This window comes from Vipera ursinii, assembly GCF_947247035.1.
Source record: "Vipera ursinii genome assembly, chromosome: 11".
Lineage (NCBI taxonomy): Eukaryota > Metazoa > Chordata > Lepidosauria > Squamata > Viperidae > Vipera > Vipera ursinii.
Genome location: NC_139524.1, coordinates 2,912,329 through 2,928,155, shown reverse-complemented (window position 1 = coordinate 2,928,155; position 15,827 = coordinate 2,912,329). Strand labels below are relative to the sequence as shown.

The 15,827-nt window shown below is 44.1% G+C and overlaps 1 protein-coding gene across 3 annotated transcripts in view; it reads left to right on the top strand.

The window, feature by feature from the left end:
* BLM (BLM RecQ like helicase) overlaps positions 1-15,827 on the top strand; it is a 31,387-nt gene that overhangs the window by 1,809 nt on the left and 13,751 nt on the right. For 2 of the 3 annotated variants that reach the window (XM_083370920.1, XM_083370922.1), the window contains exons 2-8: positions 3,406-4,100; positions 4,463-4,622; positions 7,624-7,733; positions 7,840-7,954; positions 9,188-9,903; positions 11,318-11,512; positions 15,551-15,669. In XM_083370920.1, coding sequence (XP_083227046.1) covers positions 3,406-4,100; positions 4,463-4,622; positions 7,624-7,733; positions 7,840-7,954; positions 9,188-9,903; positions 11,318-11,512; positions 15,551-15,669 — 2,110 coding nt within the window. The remainder of the gene's footprint in view (positions 1-3,405; positions 4,101-4,462; positions 4,623-7,623; positions 7,734-7,839; positions 7,955-9,187; positions 9,904-11,317; positions 11,513-15,550; positions 15,670-15,827) is intronic. The other variant, XM_083370921.1, reaches the window with a different exon arrangement.

Sequence of the window (15,827 nt, the reverse complement as noted above, 5' to 3'; positions counted from 1 at the left end):
CTTTTCTCAGGCATTGCTACCTTGAGGTCAGTGATGGAATAGCCCGGGGGGTGGGGAGGCACATTCTGCCACTACTGACTGGCTGTCTAATGTAAAACATGACAGGTAGACCAGCCAAGAAAGATGACCAGATCAATCAGTACTTATTCTACTTAAGTGTAAAGGTACATTAACAGAATCTTGCAGATCTGAAAGTACAGTTGTCCCACTGTCACCTTTAAAACCAGAGAATTGGGGTGGGCTGGTCCTGTCTGAGCCGCTTGTTCTGCCCACTATGCAGCTGTGGGCTATGCTGTCTCGTATTTGACCTAGGCAGCGTCTCTCCCCACCTCCTTTCCCACGTAGCATTACGCCTCCTTAGAACTTGCTACCTTGGAGGATTAGTTTTGAGAGGGAACTGAAGAGGACAACTGACATTCTGTTTTTTTTTTTCTCCTGGACATTTGTATTGTACCTTATTCCTTTGAGCTCTTGTACTTTGGCTGATAGGTTTTCAGTTGGTGGGTAGTTTTACCATAATTTGAAAAATGCCTGCTTTAAGTCTGTAGTGTGTATCTATTCAGAGTTATGGCAGCCCTGAAGAAAATGTACATTTGACCGGTCTCCAAGGTTCCAGCCATCACAAGCAACCCTGTGGTCGTGTGATCGGGCACTCTGGAACCATGGTGGTAGCGCAGTGGAATTCTTCCAGAATCCGGGCCATAAAATATATTTTATTTAATAAATATAAAATAATAATAATACATTTATTAGTAATATATTAATACATTATTAATATAGTATGTTACTAATAAATATGTTAAGTAATAAATATATTAAAATATACCATGTTTCCCCAAAAATAAGACCCACCCAGAAAATAAGCCCTAGCCTGGATTTTTTGGCATGCGTCTAATATAAGCCCTACCCCCAAAATAAGCCCTAGTTAAGAGCCTGCCCACTCCGTCCCACCATCTGGTTGCTCCCTGCCGCAACGGGGCAGGAAAGTGCACTTCGCAATGGGGCTGCTGCAGTGAATTGAGGCAAGGCAGGTAGGGTTGGAGCTGCCTCATGCGCCCCATACCTGCTTACCTCAGGGCCCCAGCAGCCAGGCCACCCACACCCTGCCACGTGTCTTGCCTCGCGGTGCTGGCAGAAGCATCCCCTCCAGCAGGAGCCCATGTGGGCACTGGCCCACTTGTCTGGTTGCTCGCAGCCGCAACGGGGCAGGAGACTGCACTTTGAACCCATGCCGCCATGAGTTGAGGCGATACAGGTGGGGTTGGAGCTGCCTCATGGTTGCTTACCTCAGGGCTCCCGCAGCCAGGCCGCTGTTCTGTACCAGCCTGCTACCGGCCCTGCAGCAAAAGCAGGGACAACCCCTTTACAAACTGCAAGAGGCTGGAATAAAGCCTGCCAAATTTATTCACATAAAACAGAGCAAGACAAGACACCAACCATGAAACAGGAGCTAAGAAACAGGAACTATCCAAGCAGTTGCCTTCAGCAAACCAGCCCTCCCACACATTCCCCTTAAATACAGTTCAGGGCGTGGCCTCTCTCTGCCTCCTTCTGAGGTGCCCCATTGCCTTCCTCTGTTTACTCCTAATTGACTGCCTCCTGCGTCGGGCGTCCTTGAACAGGGCCAGCTGTGGGTCATCTTCATCCACGCTGTCAGGCTCACACAGCTGGGTCTGCGTCGTGACCAGATGAGAGGGGCCTGGCTGGGGGCTCTCATCAAGCTGTCCAATCCCCTCAGCAAGCTCTTCAACACCCCCCTTCCTCCTCCTCCTCCTCCTCTGAGTCATCGACCTAACTGCCGCACCCACAGGCTGACCCTGAATCACAACAGCCGCTCCCCGCTTGGCAACCTTCCCTTGCCTGTTCAATGACCCAGCTGCCTGCCTGCTTCTTCCATTCCACTCCCCTCCCACGCTGGCCTGCCATACTACGGAGGATGGGCAGGGGAGGCTTGGTCACCTTACCCGGTCCCCCTACGCCATTTCGGAGCCAGGGAGGAGTGATGCCAAAAGGCCTCCCCTGCTGCTGTGCATCAGCTGTGTCTGCCGCTGGAGGGGCTTTCTTCAGGCCCCACCGGCCCCGCCCCACAGATCACCTGCCCCCTGGTGACGGCAGCATCCTCTGCTTGCCACTTGGGTCTTGCAGCGTTGTGTCGTGCTGCCTGCTGCCCGTTCAGCGCCTGTACTTTATGGTTTCAATGGTGGCAGCCCTGGAGGCCGGTGGTAGGCTCTCTGCATCATCCCTGGGCTGGCAGTTTTGGCCACCGGCCACCTTCAAAGCTCTGTCCACACAGCCACAGGAGAGTTGGTGGCTGAAGACACGGCAGCGCGGTCTTCGGAGCACCCCCGCTGCCAGCCCTGGTATAACTCCCGTGGCTGTGTGGGCAGAGCCGCAAAGGTGGCCGGTGGCGGAAACCACCAGCCCAGGGATGATGCAGAGAGCCTACCACCGGCCTCCAGAACTGCCGCCATTGAAACCATAAAATACAGGTGGTGAACGGGCAGCAGGCAGCTCGACACAGTGCTGCAGGACCCAAGTGGCAGGCGGAGGAGGAGGAGGAGGCCGTTGCCGTGCAGGTAATCCATGGGGTGGGGCTGGTGGGGACTAAAGAAAGCCCCTCCAGCAGCAGACACAGCTGATGCGCAGCGGCAGCGGAGGCCTTTTGCTGTCACTCCTCCCTGGCTCCGAAACAACGGAGGGGAACAGGTAAGGCCCATCCTCCGTAGTATGGCAGTCCGGCTTGGGAGGGGAGTGAAAGCGAAGAGGCGGGCGGGCAGCCGGGTCATTGAACAGATGGGGGGAAGTCACCAAGTGGGGAGGGGCCAGGCTGCGGGGGCCCTGAGGTAAACAGGTGTGGGGCGTGCGGGGCAGCTACACCCCCACCTGCTTCACCTCACCTGTTGGCAGTGGCCTCCTGCCCCGTTGCAGCCGCGAGCAGCCAGGTGGGATGGAGTGGGCGGGCAGCTGCAACTAAGACATCTCCTGAAAATAGGCCCTAATGGTTCTTTTGGTCAAAATATATAAGACGGTCCTATTTCGGGGGAAACATGGTATTTATTTTTAATATATTTATTATGCTGTCAATATAAATATGTTACCAATGAATCTAGAAAAGATAATTCTGGACACTAAAGATGATGTTTTGAATTTTGCCGTAAAATGCTTGCTTATAGTAGCGATTGTGTATCATCTGATATTGTACATTTTTCCCAGAGCTGAAGTAGCTGCGGAATGAATACATAATAGCACAGCTTCTTACAATATTCAAATGTGTGTCTGCAATAAATCCAAAATAGTGGCAAAAGGGACACCTTGTTGAAGTCAGTACTTTCAGCTAGATCTGACTTGCTTCTAAGAGTTATGTCATTATGACTGGCTAAAGTCTAAATTTATCCATTTTTGCAGGGGATTTATATTCAGAAAGATGAACTGCCTTGACGTCTGCACTTCAGCATATATGGGTGGAACAAAACTTACGGTCTTAAAGGACAAGAATGTCAATTCTTCTTTGGAAAAACAAAATGGTATTAAAAATAAGCAAACCAAAATTAATGAGCTGTTTGAAACAACACTGAAAGCTGAAGAAGGAAAACAAGAGGATTCAAATGATCGTGTCAAAAATTTAGATTGTTTTATCTCTTCTGTGAAAGAAAGTGATGCTGACTGCAAAGTAGGAGGATCTGAGATCTCTACCCCGGAACATAATGGTTCAAACAACTCAATTATTGATCTTACTGATATTTGGGAAGACATGGAGGACTTTGAAACAACTGGACCGCAGAAAATATGTCCACAACAGTCTGTATCGTTTCAAGATAAGTGGTCTGTTAAAAATAGAAAGACTGCAAAAAACCTGAATCCCTCTACCGGAAAATCAAAAATATCTAGCACAGAAAGAGAGAATGAAGAGTGTAACGATGTGTATATTTGTACAAATAGGAAAACACAAACGCTTCATAAGGAACAAGGGGGAGGCAGCCTGCCTGTTCCTTGTCTTGTCCCTCCAAATTCCAGTCAAAGAGGTTTTTCAAATGGAGAACATGAAGAGGAAAAGTCTTTGGAAAGTCTCCCGACAGGAAAAAAAGAAAAATCTTGGATTGGTAAATGCTCTTTTTCTAACCAGTTCTGTAACAGGGGTAACTTCTGGGAAAATGAATTTACTACAGCAGGTGCCCCTTAAGCTAGACTCAAGTGAAGCTTACTTCCTCTTAATTTATGAATTTAGGTTGTCATTAGTTTCTGTGCAATGTTTTTCAAGTTTCCAGTCTAGCTTACAACCTTGAAATTCCTCATTTGGTCCCCATCTAAGCAGCCCCAACGCGGCTTATTTTCCAGGGCTAGTCAAAACACTGCACCACCATGACTCTTATTGATATAATTTAACTTGATATTTTTAATGATTCAACATGTTCATTATTTTTCACTGGTCTTTTGTTTAATATGTGCTCTTTTTTGGTTAAAGGGCAAAACGATTCTGGCCTCCCTTTAAGTGGGAACGAAGAACCTGATGATGGAAGGGATGACCCTCAGGTATTCAGTGAGTCTGAAGACTACGTGGACTTCATACCCCCGTCCCCAGAGGAGGAGATGCTGCCTGCTCCGTTCATGCTGAAGAGCACGAGGTACACTAGAATTTATCTTAAGGGTAAAGACGGCATTTTTCGTGTGGGAAATGGCTGGTATTTATATAGCTGAATGGTCTGCCTTGTCCCTAAAGATAAAACAATGAGGGCAAAGCCATCCAGTTGTTCTAAACAGGCAGGGGTGGCATTAACGGTGGGTGAGTTTGGACTCTAGACAACCCCAGAGGAAAGGGAGACCAGTAGCTGCCAGTGTGGAATCAAGCTCAGTGTCTTCCTGGTGTTGTCCCCCCCCACCACACACACACACACACACACACACACACCAAAATCATATGGGGAAGTGGGCAGGAAGGGGATGGATCCAGAAGGCGTCTCCCTTTCCTCACTCTACAGGTAATCCTCACAACCACAACTGATCCCCAGTTTCTGCTGTTAGACTATTAAGTGAGTTTTGCCCCATTTTATGACCTTTCTTGCCACAGTAAAGTGAATGGCCGCAGTTCAGTGAGTAGCCCGGTTGTGAAGTGAATCTGGCTTCCCCACTGACTTGTCAGAAGGGCGTAAAAGGGAATCCATTGACCATGGGACACTGCGCCCGTCATAAGTATGAACCAGCTGGCAAGCATCCAGATTTTGACCATATGACCCTGGGGATGCTGCAACGGTCATAAGTATAAAAAATGGACATAAGTCATGTTTTCCAGTGCTGTTGTAACTCCGAAAGATCACTAAACGAATGGCTGTAAGTTGAGGACGACCTGTAGCCCCAGCAGCACCCCAATATATTTTACTGTGACCTTTCAGCCGTCTTCCTGTGAATGAGCCTGACCGCCTTCCTTGGTCTGGAGCAGCCCTTTGTGGGGATGTCTGCTTCCCCCAGGCAGTGACAAACCTGGATTGTTCGATCATGGAAACACAGCCATTAAGAGCTGACTTTACAAATACTTCCTAGGTGGTACTATGCCTTTTAAAAACAGCTTTATGATAATTACATTTATTTAGTCAGGAATAGGTCTAGTCAAGCTGGTATGCATTATTCTCAAGAATACAGAGCAGGAGCCATGGGCGGTGCAGCGCTAGAATGCGGTATTGCAGGTTGGCTCTGCCCACTGCCAGGAGTTTGATCCTGATCACCTCAAGTGGTATGTAGGTCTAAGTGCGATTGCTATTGCTATACAGAATAACAGAGTTGGAAGGGAGCTTGGAGGTCATCTAGTCCAACCTCCTGCTTAAGCAGAAGACCCTATTTCATTTCAGACAAATGTCTGTCCAATCTCTTCTTTAAAATCTCCAGTGATGGAGCACCCAAAACTGTTGATGGCTAGCTGTTCCACTGGTTAATTGTCCTCACTGGCAGGAAATATTTCCTTAATTCTAGATTGGATCTCTCTTTCCATCCTTTATTTTTCCTCCTGCCCTCAGGTGCTTTGGAGAATATGTCAACCCCCTTTTCTCTGTGACAGCCTCTTAAATATTGGAAGACTGCTATCATGCACCTCCTCTTCATTAGACTAGAAATGCCCAATTCCTACTACCATTCATCCTATGTTTTAGCCTCCAGCTCCTTAACCATCTTTGTTGCTCTTCTCTGCACCCTTCCTAGAGTCTCAGCACCTTTTTTGTATTGTGGTGACCAAAATAGCAAGTGGTATTCCAAGTGAGGTTTTACCAAAGCAGTATACAGTGGTACTAATACGTCACATGACCTTGATACTATTCCTCTGTTGAGGACTGCGCTGGCTTTTGGCAGCTGAAGCACACTGCTGGCTCATATTTAAGTGATTGTCCACTAGGACTCCTAGATCTCCCTCTCCGTTGCTGCTGTTGAGCTATTCGGTACCTGGGCATTTGGTGTTTTTTTTGCCTGTGCAGGACCTTATTTTTCTCACCCCTGAATTGCATTTTGCATTTTGTTGGATGGGGTCCAGTGTTCAAGTCTATTGAGATCCTTCTGAATCTTAAATCTATCTTCTGAAGTGTTAGCTATCTCCTCCTCCCCCCCCCTTCCCTGGCCAGTTTGGTGTCATTGCAAATTTGATGAGCTCCCCTTCTATCTCCTCATCTAAGTCATTGATGAAGATATTGAAGAGTCCGGGGCCTAAGACGGAACCTTGTGGTACCACACTGCATGCTTCCCTCCATGTGGATGTAGCTCCATTGAGGACTATGCGTTGAGTGTGGTTGGCCAGCCAGTTATGAACCCATCTGGTAGTGACGCTGCCTGTTCCACATTTTCCATGTTACCAAGAAGTAGACTGTGAACTACTTTGTCAAATGCCTTACTAAATACTGAAATGCCTTACCGAGTTACTGAAAATGTGTGATGCCCGTTTTCCAGAGGAGATAATCCAGCAAAAAGTGGGCCTCTCCTCTTGCCCTTGGCCTTTCCGGGAGAAGCACTTCCAGTACTTCCTGCCTCGTGTTTGCAGGTTTCCCTCCGAGCTCAATGCCCACTCCTAGCCCCCCCTCCCCCTTCTCCCCCCAGCTGGCTCAGAGGATACCTTGATCAGTGCTGAGAGATTGTGGAGAGCCAGGACGAATGCCAACTCAATGCTGTATTCAGGCCTGAAACCGGACTGTAGTGAGTTCAGATAATCGGCAATAATTGGAAAAATTCTCAACAACGTTTGGTGATTAATTCTATCAAAGGTTTATTGTTTGTATTTATAAAGATTTGCTGACAGACTTAACACAATAAATCAATACATCTTTTAGTGACAGGTTTATTATTGCAAAAAAAACTGGAAAATCAAATAATTTCTTTGGTTGGTAGTGTTTAAGCAAATGGGAAGAAGCACTCACTGAAAAATTAACACTTTCAAACTTCAATACAGCTGTTTTACTCAAATTTAATTTCCACTAATTCCATACCTTCCTAATAGTTATTGACTATAGAAATATACAGTATACAATTTTGATTGACAGAATACTGTGGATGTGTGTATAAAATCACGGTCTCATTAAAATTCTATTAGATGTATAAAGTGTATCTACTTTATGATATATGTCTGGATTTCTTAATAATTATTAACATTGTTAGGCATTTTCCCCAAAGAACAGCTGATGAGACAACACTGAATCCTGAACTCTCGATGAATCAACTTCCAGAGTTTGGAGAAACCACCACAAGAAGCGAAGGAAGGAGAGAAGGTAAAACATTGTGAGGTATTCCAGTTGTTTTCTTTTGATGATCGTCAGCCAGCTTTACACTGCGTGTGTCTTGCAAAGTATGTGACTGAACCCTGTTACATTTCAGGCCAGTCCCTCCTATGTGTAATGGAAGATATCTGTCGTCTGGTGGATTCCATTCCAGAAAGAGAACTGAAGTCTCTGCAAGGTGGTCAAGAGCTGCTTCGGCTTAGAGATTGCAGGTCTGTTGCGAGTTGAGGCTGGTTTGGAATGCAATGAGGGCCTTTGCTTCTTTACACTAAGTTAAGAAATTAAGATGGGCTAAGTTTGTCCAAGTTGCAAAGTGTTCGGTCCCCTAAGATTCTTGTAGCTCTTAAAGCAGGCTGTATAAAGCAAGTCAGTTTTTTTAAGGTATGCATGATAACTTCTAGAAAGTAGAAAGATCTTTGTCACAGGTTACAGGTAAATGGAGTCCTACTCATATTTATTTCAGAAGCAGAATTACGCAAATAAATTCCCTTTTGATCTCTTCATTGGGATTTAATATTTAATTTAATAATACTATGAGCCTTGGTGGAGCAGTGGGCTAATGCCTCCTTAAGTAACACCAGCTGCCTGCAATTATTGCAGGTTCGCATCCCACCAGGCTCAAGGTTGACTCAGCCTTCCATCCTTCCAAGGTAGGTAAAATGAGGACCCAGATTGTTGGGGGCAATTAAGCTGACTTTGTAATAATGCCACTTGGGGGGTGTATGAAAGCCCTAATAAGCAGGCATATACATAGAATGAAGGCTACTGCTAAGCTTGTAAGCCGCCCTGAGTCTTCGGAGAAGGGCGGGATATAAATGGAATTAAAAAAAATAAAATAAAATATCTTATGATTGCAGTGCCTATTGAGTCCAAGGCTGTAAAAGCTCCGCAGAAGTCCAACTTTGGAAAATGTGCCTAGTCCACAAGGGGGGGTGGGAATTGTTACTTATCTGTTATATTAGAGAAACAGGAATGTTGTAGAACAAAAGAGTTCTTAATGATCAGATAATACCCCAGTATCATAGTTCTATAGGAAACTCGTGGGTGAATAATAATTAAAAAATACTTTTAAAATGGGACAGCATTTTAATATCTGTAGCCATCAAGGATCAGAAGTATTGACTGAATTGTTGAAATTGTTCAGTATTGACTAAAAATGTATCTGTCAATCACATGGTAGTTAGTAAAGTTTCCACATTGCGATTAAGGGTAGATATATTCTGTTTAGGATAATAGTATTGCTTCACTTTATTGGCCAAATCAAAACTGAAAATGCTTTTATATAATACACTCAAGCAGCTGTTTTACATGTCAGTTATGTTTTATAGGGTTCTAAATTGGGTTGTGAGTTGTAAGTAAGGTAAAAGAAGAGGAATTTCTGAGATGGGAACAGCAAATTCATTTGGAAAGTTTAAAAACAATATCTTATATTTTCTTATATCCAGAAGAAAGCTGTTGAGCAATCCCAGAAATGGAAACAGAATCGGTGCTGATACACCTCTAGATAGAAACTGCAAATGTAATTTCGACTATGGTGGGTCCCAAGATGGAATTTACTCTTCTCAGCTGGGAAAAACGTCTCCCGCTGTTCCTCAACGGAGTGCTTGTACTTCTGGGCCATTTTCCGGCCAGCTGCTCGGTGATGTTCCCCCCCTGCGTGACTTTCATCTGCCACCCTCTCGAGGATCAGCCAGCACCGTTTTCATGAAAGATTCTACCTTGGACGCTTCCTCTTCTGCCATGGAAAGTTCAGGCATATCTTGTCCCAAGAGGGAAGTTGGTGGAACAACTGGACCCCCAAATCCAGACTTAGAAGCAAAGACACGCTGCTGGCCTTCAACGCTGAATGGAGCAAAACCGGAGAGCCAACGGAAGCGCGCTCCGTTTATGAGCAATGTTGAAAGTGAGAGTTCGTTGGCAACTGGAGGGCAGAAGCTTAGTAACGATTTTGATTTTGATTTTGATTTTGATGACTTGGATGAGGCAATAAGTGCTTCAACAACCAGACACGCTTATGAGAGGCCAGCCCAGTTTGCTGCAGATGCCTCCCCTGCACAATTATTTTTGAAAGAAAACTGTGTAGCGTCCAAAGCAAATGCTGATCTTTCGCATAGCAATTTTTCTTACATGGGCCACTCTGTGACTGACGAGAGTTGTCCTGGTAAGTTACACTATTTCTTCTTTTAGTGCATTCTGGAAAATAAGCTGCAGTAAGAAATTACTGTGAAGAGTGTAATTAACTCATTTGACAAACAATCTTGCATCAGATACTCTTATCCACACGTTAACTGTCCTCAACCTTTTTGAGTATATTTGGATTTTTAGAAACATGTGGACACTCACCACATAGTTGCTAGCGATGCTTCCCACAGTTCACAAATTGGCTCGCCGTAGGTATGTCTGCGTGTGCATACTTGTGTGCATGTGAGTATAAAGTACTTGAAAGTTAGCTGTCACTCACTCTAGCCTTGCTAACCCTTCGTTCCTTTTTTGGACTGGCAGGCATATTTCCAAGAAAGAGTTCTGGGTTGCATATGACCATCATTTTTATTCTATAAAGAAACATGTATGAATCCAAGTCATCACTTTTTATAATAATAAAATAACAGAATAACAAAGTTGGAAGGGACCTTGGAGATCTTCTAGTCCAACCCCTGCTCAGGCAAATAACATACATATATATATAATACATCGACTAACAACATTTCTTTGGGAAGGACGTGGTAGGTGGGTAAAAATGCCAAATCCGGCCTAAACGTGTGACCAGCCATAATATTTTTTTTGATGGAAAAGGTCAGGAGGGAACAGGGAGCTAGATGTCCATTAAAGCAGGTAGTTGGAGGCAGAGTGGCACTCCTTGGCAGCGTATCAGGAATACAGGACAACCAATTGCTATCCATTGTGCCTGTGTGTGTGCGCACACACACACACAGGTTGTTAACATTTGAGTTCTCATGTTTTTGGAAATACAACTTTTTCAGTGCATTAATTTTAAATAGAGCAAATAGTTTTTCCGATAGAATTGTTTCCTTCTGCTTAATAGTATTTGATTCTTGGAGATTGCCTGGACCGGTCTTGGCAAGGTTTTTCAGAAGCAGGTTGCCAATGCCTCCTCCCTAGGGCTGAGAGAAAGTGACTGGCCCTGGCTTTGTGCCTAAGGCAGGACTAGAACTGTTATAAAGCGTCTATTTTGTTGGCAGCATTTTGCATTTAGTTTTTAATGGTAATTTTGAACCTAGCTGCATTATAGCCAAAATTGCTGTGTTGTAATAAGTGGGGACTGAAAGTGTTTCGCTGGCTGAGCTGTGTGTCAAGACATAAATTGGGTCCTCTTCAAGATTTCACTTTGTTCGGCACATATAAGATTGGAAACAGAGTAGGTGAAATCTCCTGAGATTTAATCATTGACGTGGTGTAGTGACACACTCACTCCCTCCTCCCACCCCTGAAATGTATTTATATATTTTCAGGTTTATGAAATTAAGTTTCAGCACCCGATTGGTTGGCTGCAAATCCTGGAAACAGCAAGCATATTTTGCCTTCGGTCTCATAATAAAAACTTGCTTTCTTCCTAGTTCCTCCACTAATTAAGAACACACCTTCCAGAAATGCCACCCTGGAACCATTCAGAGGTTTAGCATTTCCACATTCTAATGAGATGCTGAAGATATTTCATAAAAAGTTTGGTCTCCATCATTTTCGGACTAATCAGCTTGAAGCCATTAATGCTGCTTTGCTGGGTCAAGACTGCTTCATCCTGATGCCCACAGGTGAGTCTTGCAGCAGAGGCCCCCTCTTAGTGGCCGCCATCTTCAAAGAAAGAGGCAGAGGGAATCAAGGCCGACAAACAGCATATTAAACTGTGATTGAAATAATGGGGGGGAACAGAATAATTGGTTTTAAATCAAGTTGCTGATACGTTCTAATTGGGATATGCCAGTAAGCTGAAGAGTTGGGATAAAATGATTCAGGTGATGATCTAACCTTGAACTTCCTTCCGTCTGCTGTTTGAACCAATTATTACAGCTGGTTCCCGTCAGCACAGAATATTCAGTACAAGTGTGCAACCCCTACAGAAGTAAACCATTGCTATTAGGGGAAATTAGATTTATTAATGAAATCCATCATTCTGTCTGTTTTTTGAATAGTTATAAATATTGGTTTCAGAGCTGAATGCATTGCATAATTTTGGTAACTTCACATGAGAATTGGGAAAAACTTCCAGCTCTGAAAGACTGCAAAGTAAGCTATTTCAAACCTGCTTAACGACTGCAGTGCATTGACTTACGACTGCAATGACTTATGACTGACATTTCAGGCTCTATTATGGTCATAAGTCAAGGACTACCTGTAGAGACCATTGAGTCAGGCTTGATGTATGGCAACAAATGGATACCTTTTGAACTGCTTCAATAATAATTGAAAGCTTTTCCAAGAGAATCCCACACTTTTGTGGATCCTGCCCATCCACCTGATCCATTGTCCTCCTTTTCTACTTCCTCACTCCTGCCAAGGATAGATCTCACCTATTATCTTCTCATATCACCTGTCAAAATTACATATGTTTATTTGCTTTCTAGGGGTTGATTGCTGGTGATGGTCTATTTCCTTTTTAGCTTTTTTTATTGTCTCCTGTGGATGGTTTATGCATGTTAATTATCTTTATCTGCCTGCTAATGGCTGATTGGTCTGGATGCCAGGCTTCCAGGAATTTCCTAGCAGTTTTTGATTTAGCTTGGTCTCAGGTGCTCACTGTTTCCCAGTTGAAACAATGGTTGAATCTGCCCATGTGTTGTGTGATTAAGGAGTTTTCATTGTGTTTTTTTGACAGTTGGTGTACATGACTAAGCTTCTGCCTGCCTGTCCTGCATACAGGTGGTCCTTGACTTACGGCTAGAATTGAGCCCAAAATTTCCATTGCTAAGCAAGAGTTGTTAAGTGAATTTTGCCCCATTTTGGGACCTTTCTCACCACAGTTGTTAAGTAAATCACTGCAGTTTTTAAGTTAGTAATGTGGTTGTTAATCAAATCTGTTTTTTATTGACTGTGCTTGTCAAAAGATGGCAAAAGGTGATCACATGACCATGGGACACTGCAGCTGTCGTAAACGCATGCTGGTTGCCGAGCATCCAAATTTTGATCACGTGACTGTGGGGATGCTGCAACGGTCGGTCATAAGTCACTTTTCAGTGCCATTGTAACAAGTTTAAACAGTCACTAAACATGGTTGTAAGTCATCGATAACCTGTGGTGGCTGTTACAGTCCTTACATTGTATGTTGTAGCCGACTCCTGTTTTTTCTCCTCGGGCTACTGGTCTTTTGTTTAGATAGTTTGAAAGGCTTTAGATGATGCCATGTGGCTGTAATAGTACGCTGTTGTTTTTCTGAGATGTGTCTGATGCACGACAGTGTTATCCTTTTCACACCTTGTGTTGTAGTGTGTTGAGCAGTCAGGGCACTTTCTGATAAAGTTCTGTGGGTGTCCATTTTGTTGACAGGTGTTGTAGGTGGTCCTTTTTCTGGTGTTTTGGGTTGCTGCAGTGTACTTGGGCTTGTCAGAATAATGTTCTTACCCAGCTCCTCTTGGGTTGATACTTTGGTAGTGGAACCCTTAATAAGTATAGTTGGTCTCGGAGAGGCCGGTGTTCCTAATTTGCCATCATTTCCTCTGCTGATGAGGATATCCAGAAAGGGTAGTGTGTTGTTTTCTTGAAGGTTTTGTTGATTGTTTTGTGTGTCTTCTCTAGTTGTTCCTTTTTTATAATGAAAAGGTGTTGTCTACATACCAGTTCCATACTTTGGGTTGTATGTGTGGGAGTGCTGTGCTTTCTAGATGCTGCAATATTGTCTCTGTTGTGAGCCCTGAGAATGGTGATTCCATCAGGGTGTTCCTCTGATTTGTTGGTGTATTTGTCCATCAAACTGAAAACAGATAGAGAGGCAGAGGATGATAAGAGCTGTGATTCTGGATATTTCACTGTCGGTGTATATAGTTAGCTTGGGGGTGTTGTGTAGTACTGCCGCCATGGATTCTTTCATTAGTCCTGGATCTATGGGTGTAAACAGTGCTGTGACGTTGAATACACTGTAATCTCATCATCTTCTATTATTAGGTCTTCGATATTTCAGAGGCCTTTAGTGGGGAGTTGGTGAATGTTCACTCCCTATATGAGATGTCCAAGCTTTTTTGTAAGTTCTTTCGCTTTGTTGTATGTTGGGGTCTCCTTAATGAAATACTTGGATGAAGAGATCTGTCAAGCTTGTGTGTTTCTGTCTGTCCGTACAACCCTGGGAAAATGGATCCACTGTTTTTCATCTGCCACTGTTCTCCTTTTGTGATTTCACCTTTCTTGATAAGGTAGTTAACAGTTCTCTTGATCAGGTTGCCTAGTTTCTGAGTTGGGCTGGTATTTACTGGGACGCAGGTTTGTCTTCAGGCAATTCTTTGGTTTTTGGTATGTATTGTGATCTGTCCAGGAAAAGTGCAGCTTGGTCTCTGTCTGCTGGGAGAATGATGGATTGGTCCTTCTTTAATTTTTTGAGCACTGCTCTATCTTCTGCTTTGACTTGGTTCTGATTCTGTGTTCTCCTGGTCTATAGTGTGGTTGCCTGGCATGTTGCCTTGGGTCTCTGTGGCTAGTCCTGTGGCTTTAAATGCTGCTTCTAAAGCGCAAAAAATTCTAACTGATTAGCATTATCCATAGTTGAGGCCCTTCCATAGGATATTGTGTTCCGGGGTGGATTGGGCGTCTGGACATGTTGACAAACCATTCAGATTCAGGTACCTCTTTGCTTCCGGCTTTTGGCTTGAGCAGTTTGGTTTGGAGTTTGTCTTCCCTTTTCCAGCTTGTCTGAGGGATGTAATCTGGATGGTGGTTGTCAGCATTTTTGTGTGTTCTGGAGTCATGGTTTGTTCCAGGAGCTGCTTGGGGTTATCTGTGGTATGCTGGCATGTGCTTATTCTGAGGTGAGCATCCACGGTTATCTGCCATATCAGTTTTCTTCGCCTGCTTTGTTCAGTTATTTGCCATCCAGCTGTGCGGTCTACTGGGGGTTTAAATCTGGTTTGTAGGTGTCTTTGGCAGTCAAGCAGATAGAATAGCTGTTCATGGGTGGAGTTTTGCTTTGCCCCTCCTCCTTGGATCTTACAGTCCTGCCAGCGTTGCTGTCAAAGCCACTGAAGTGGGTGAGGTCTCCCAACATGTCAAGGCATGGGGGTGAGGGCAGTTAAGTATTTTTGTAACTTTATAAGAAGTAATTAGGCTCTAAATCAATTTTAAATTTTACTCAGAATAAATGAAACTATTGGATTTCTTTCTTTGTTGAATTACACATTTCCCTGCACAAGCCCAGACTGAACACTCTTCTGCCCATTATAAAGCTATTTTCTATTTTGATATTAATGTATGAATTGCTGTTTATCATGATTAGAAATCATTTTCAGGATTTCAGTGTGTGTAACAACCTGAATTCATATGCAATCAAATGTTTGGCTGCACTTTAAATAAAGACCTAAGGAAAGAATTAAAATAAATTTCATAAGAACTGTACTTTGTCTGAACAAGTGTTAAGGACCTTCCAGGAATGGTTCACTCCTGCACCAAACAGGAGATTGAACTTAGTGGTTCTTTGCATCTCAGTTCTTGGGCCAGATTTTAATCTTCACAGTTACACAGGTGATGGAGAAAGTGTGAGTGGAAGCGTTGCGCCTCCTCCCGTGGTTGTGTGTGCAGAACTCTTGGGTCTAGAACTAGTGATGGAGTAGAACATGAGTAGAGCTTTCACCCTGTACTTCTGCTCTGCTCAGGAGGTGGCAAGAGTCTGTGCTATCAGCTACCAGCCTGTGTTTCAGTGGGAGTCACCATCGTCATCTCTCCCTTGAGGTCCCTGATAGTGGATCAAGTTCAGAAGTTGACCTCCATGGACGTGAGTTCAAGATGGCTTCCTGTTTGATTCTCTGTAAATTGCCTGAAATGCAAAGCCATATTAAGATAATTTGTGTCTGTCACAGGCATCTGGATTTCTGCTCTTTGCAGGGTGACTGTGCAAACATAAAACCCTAAATTCTTGTAGAATTTGTATTC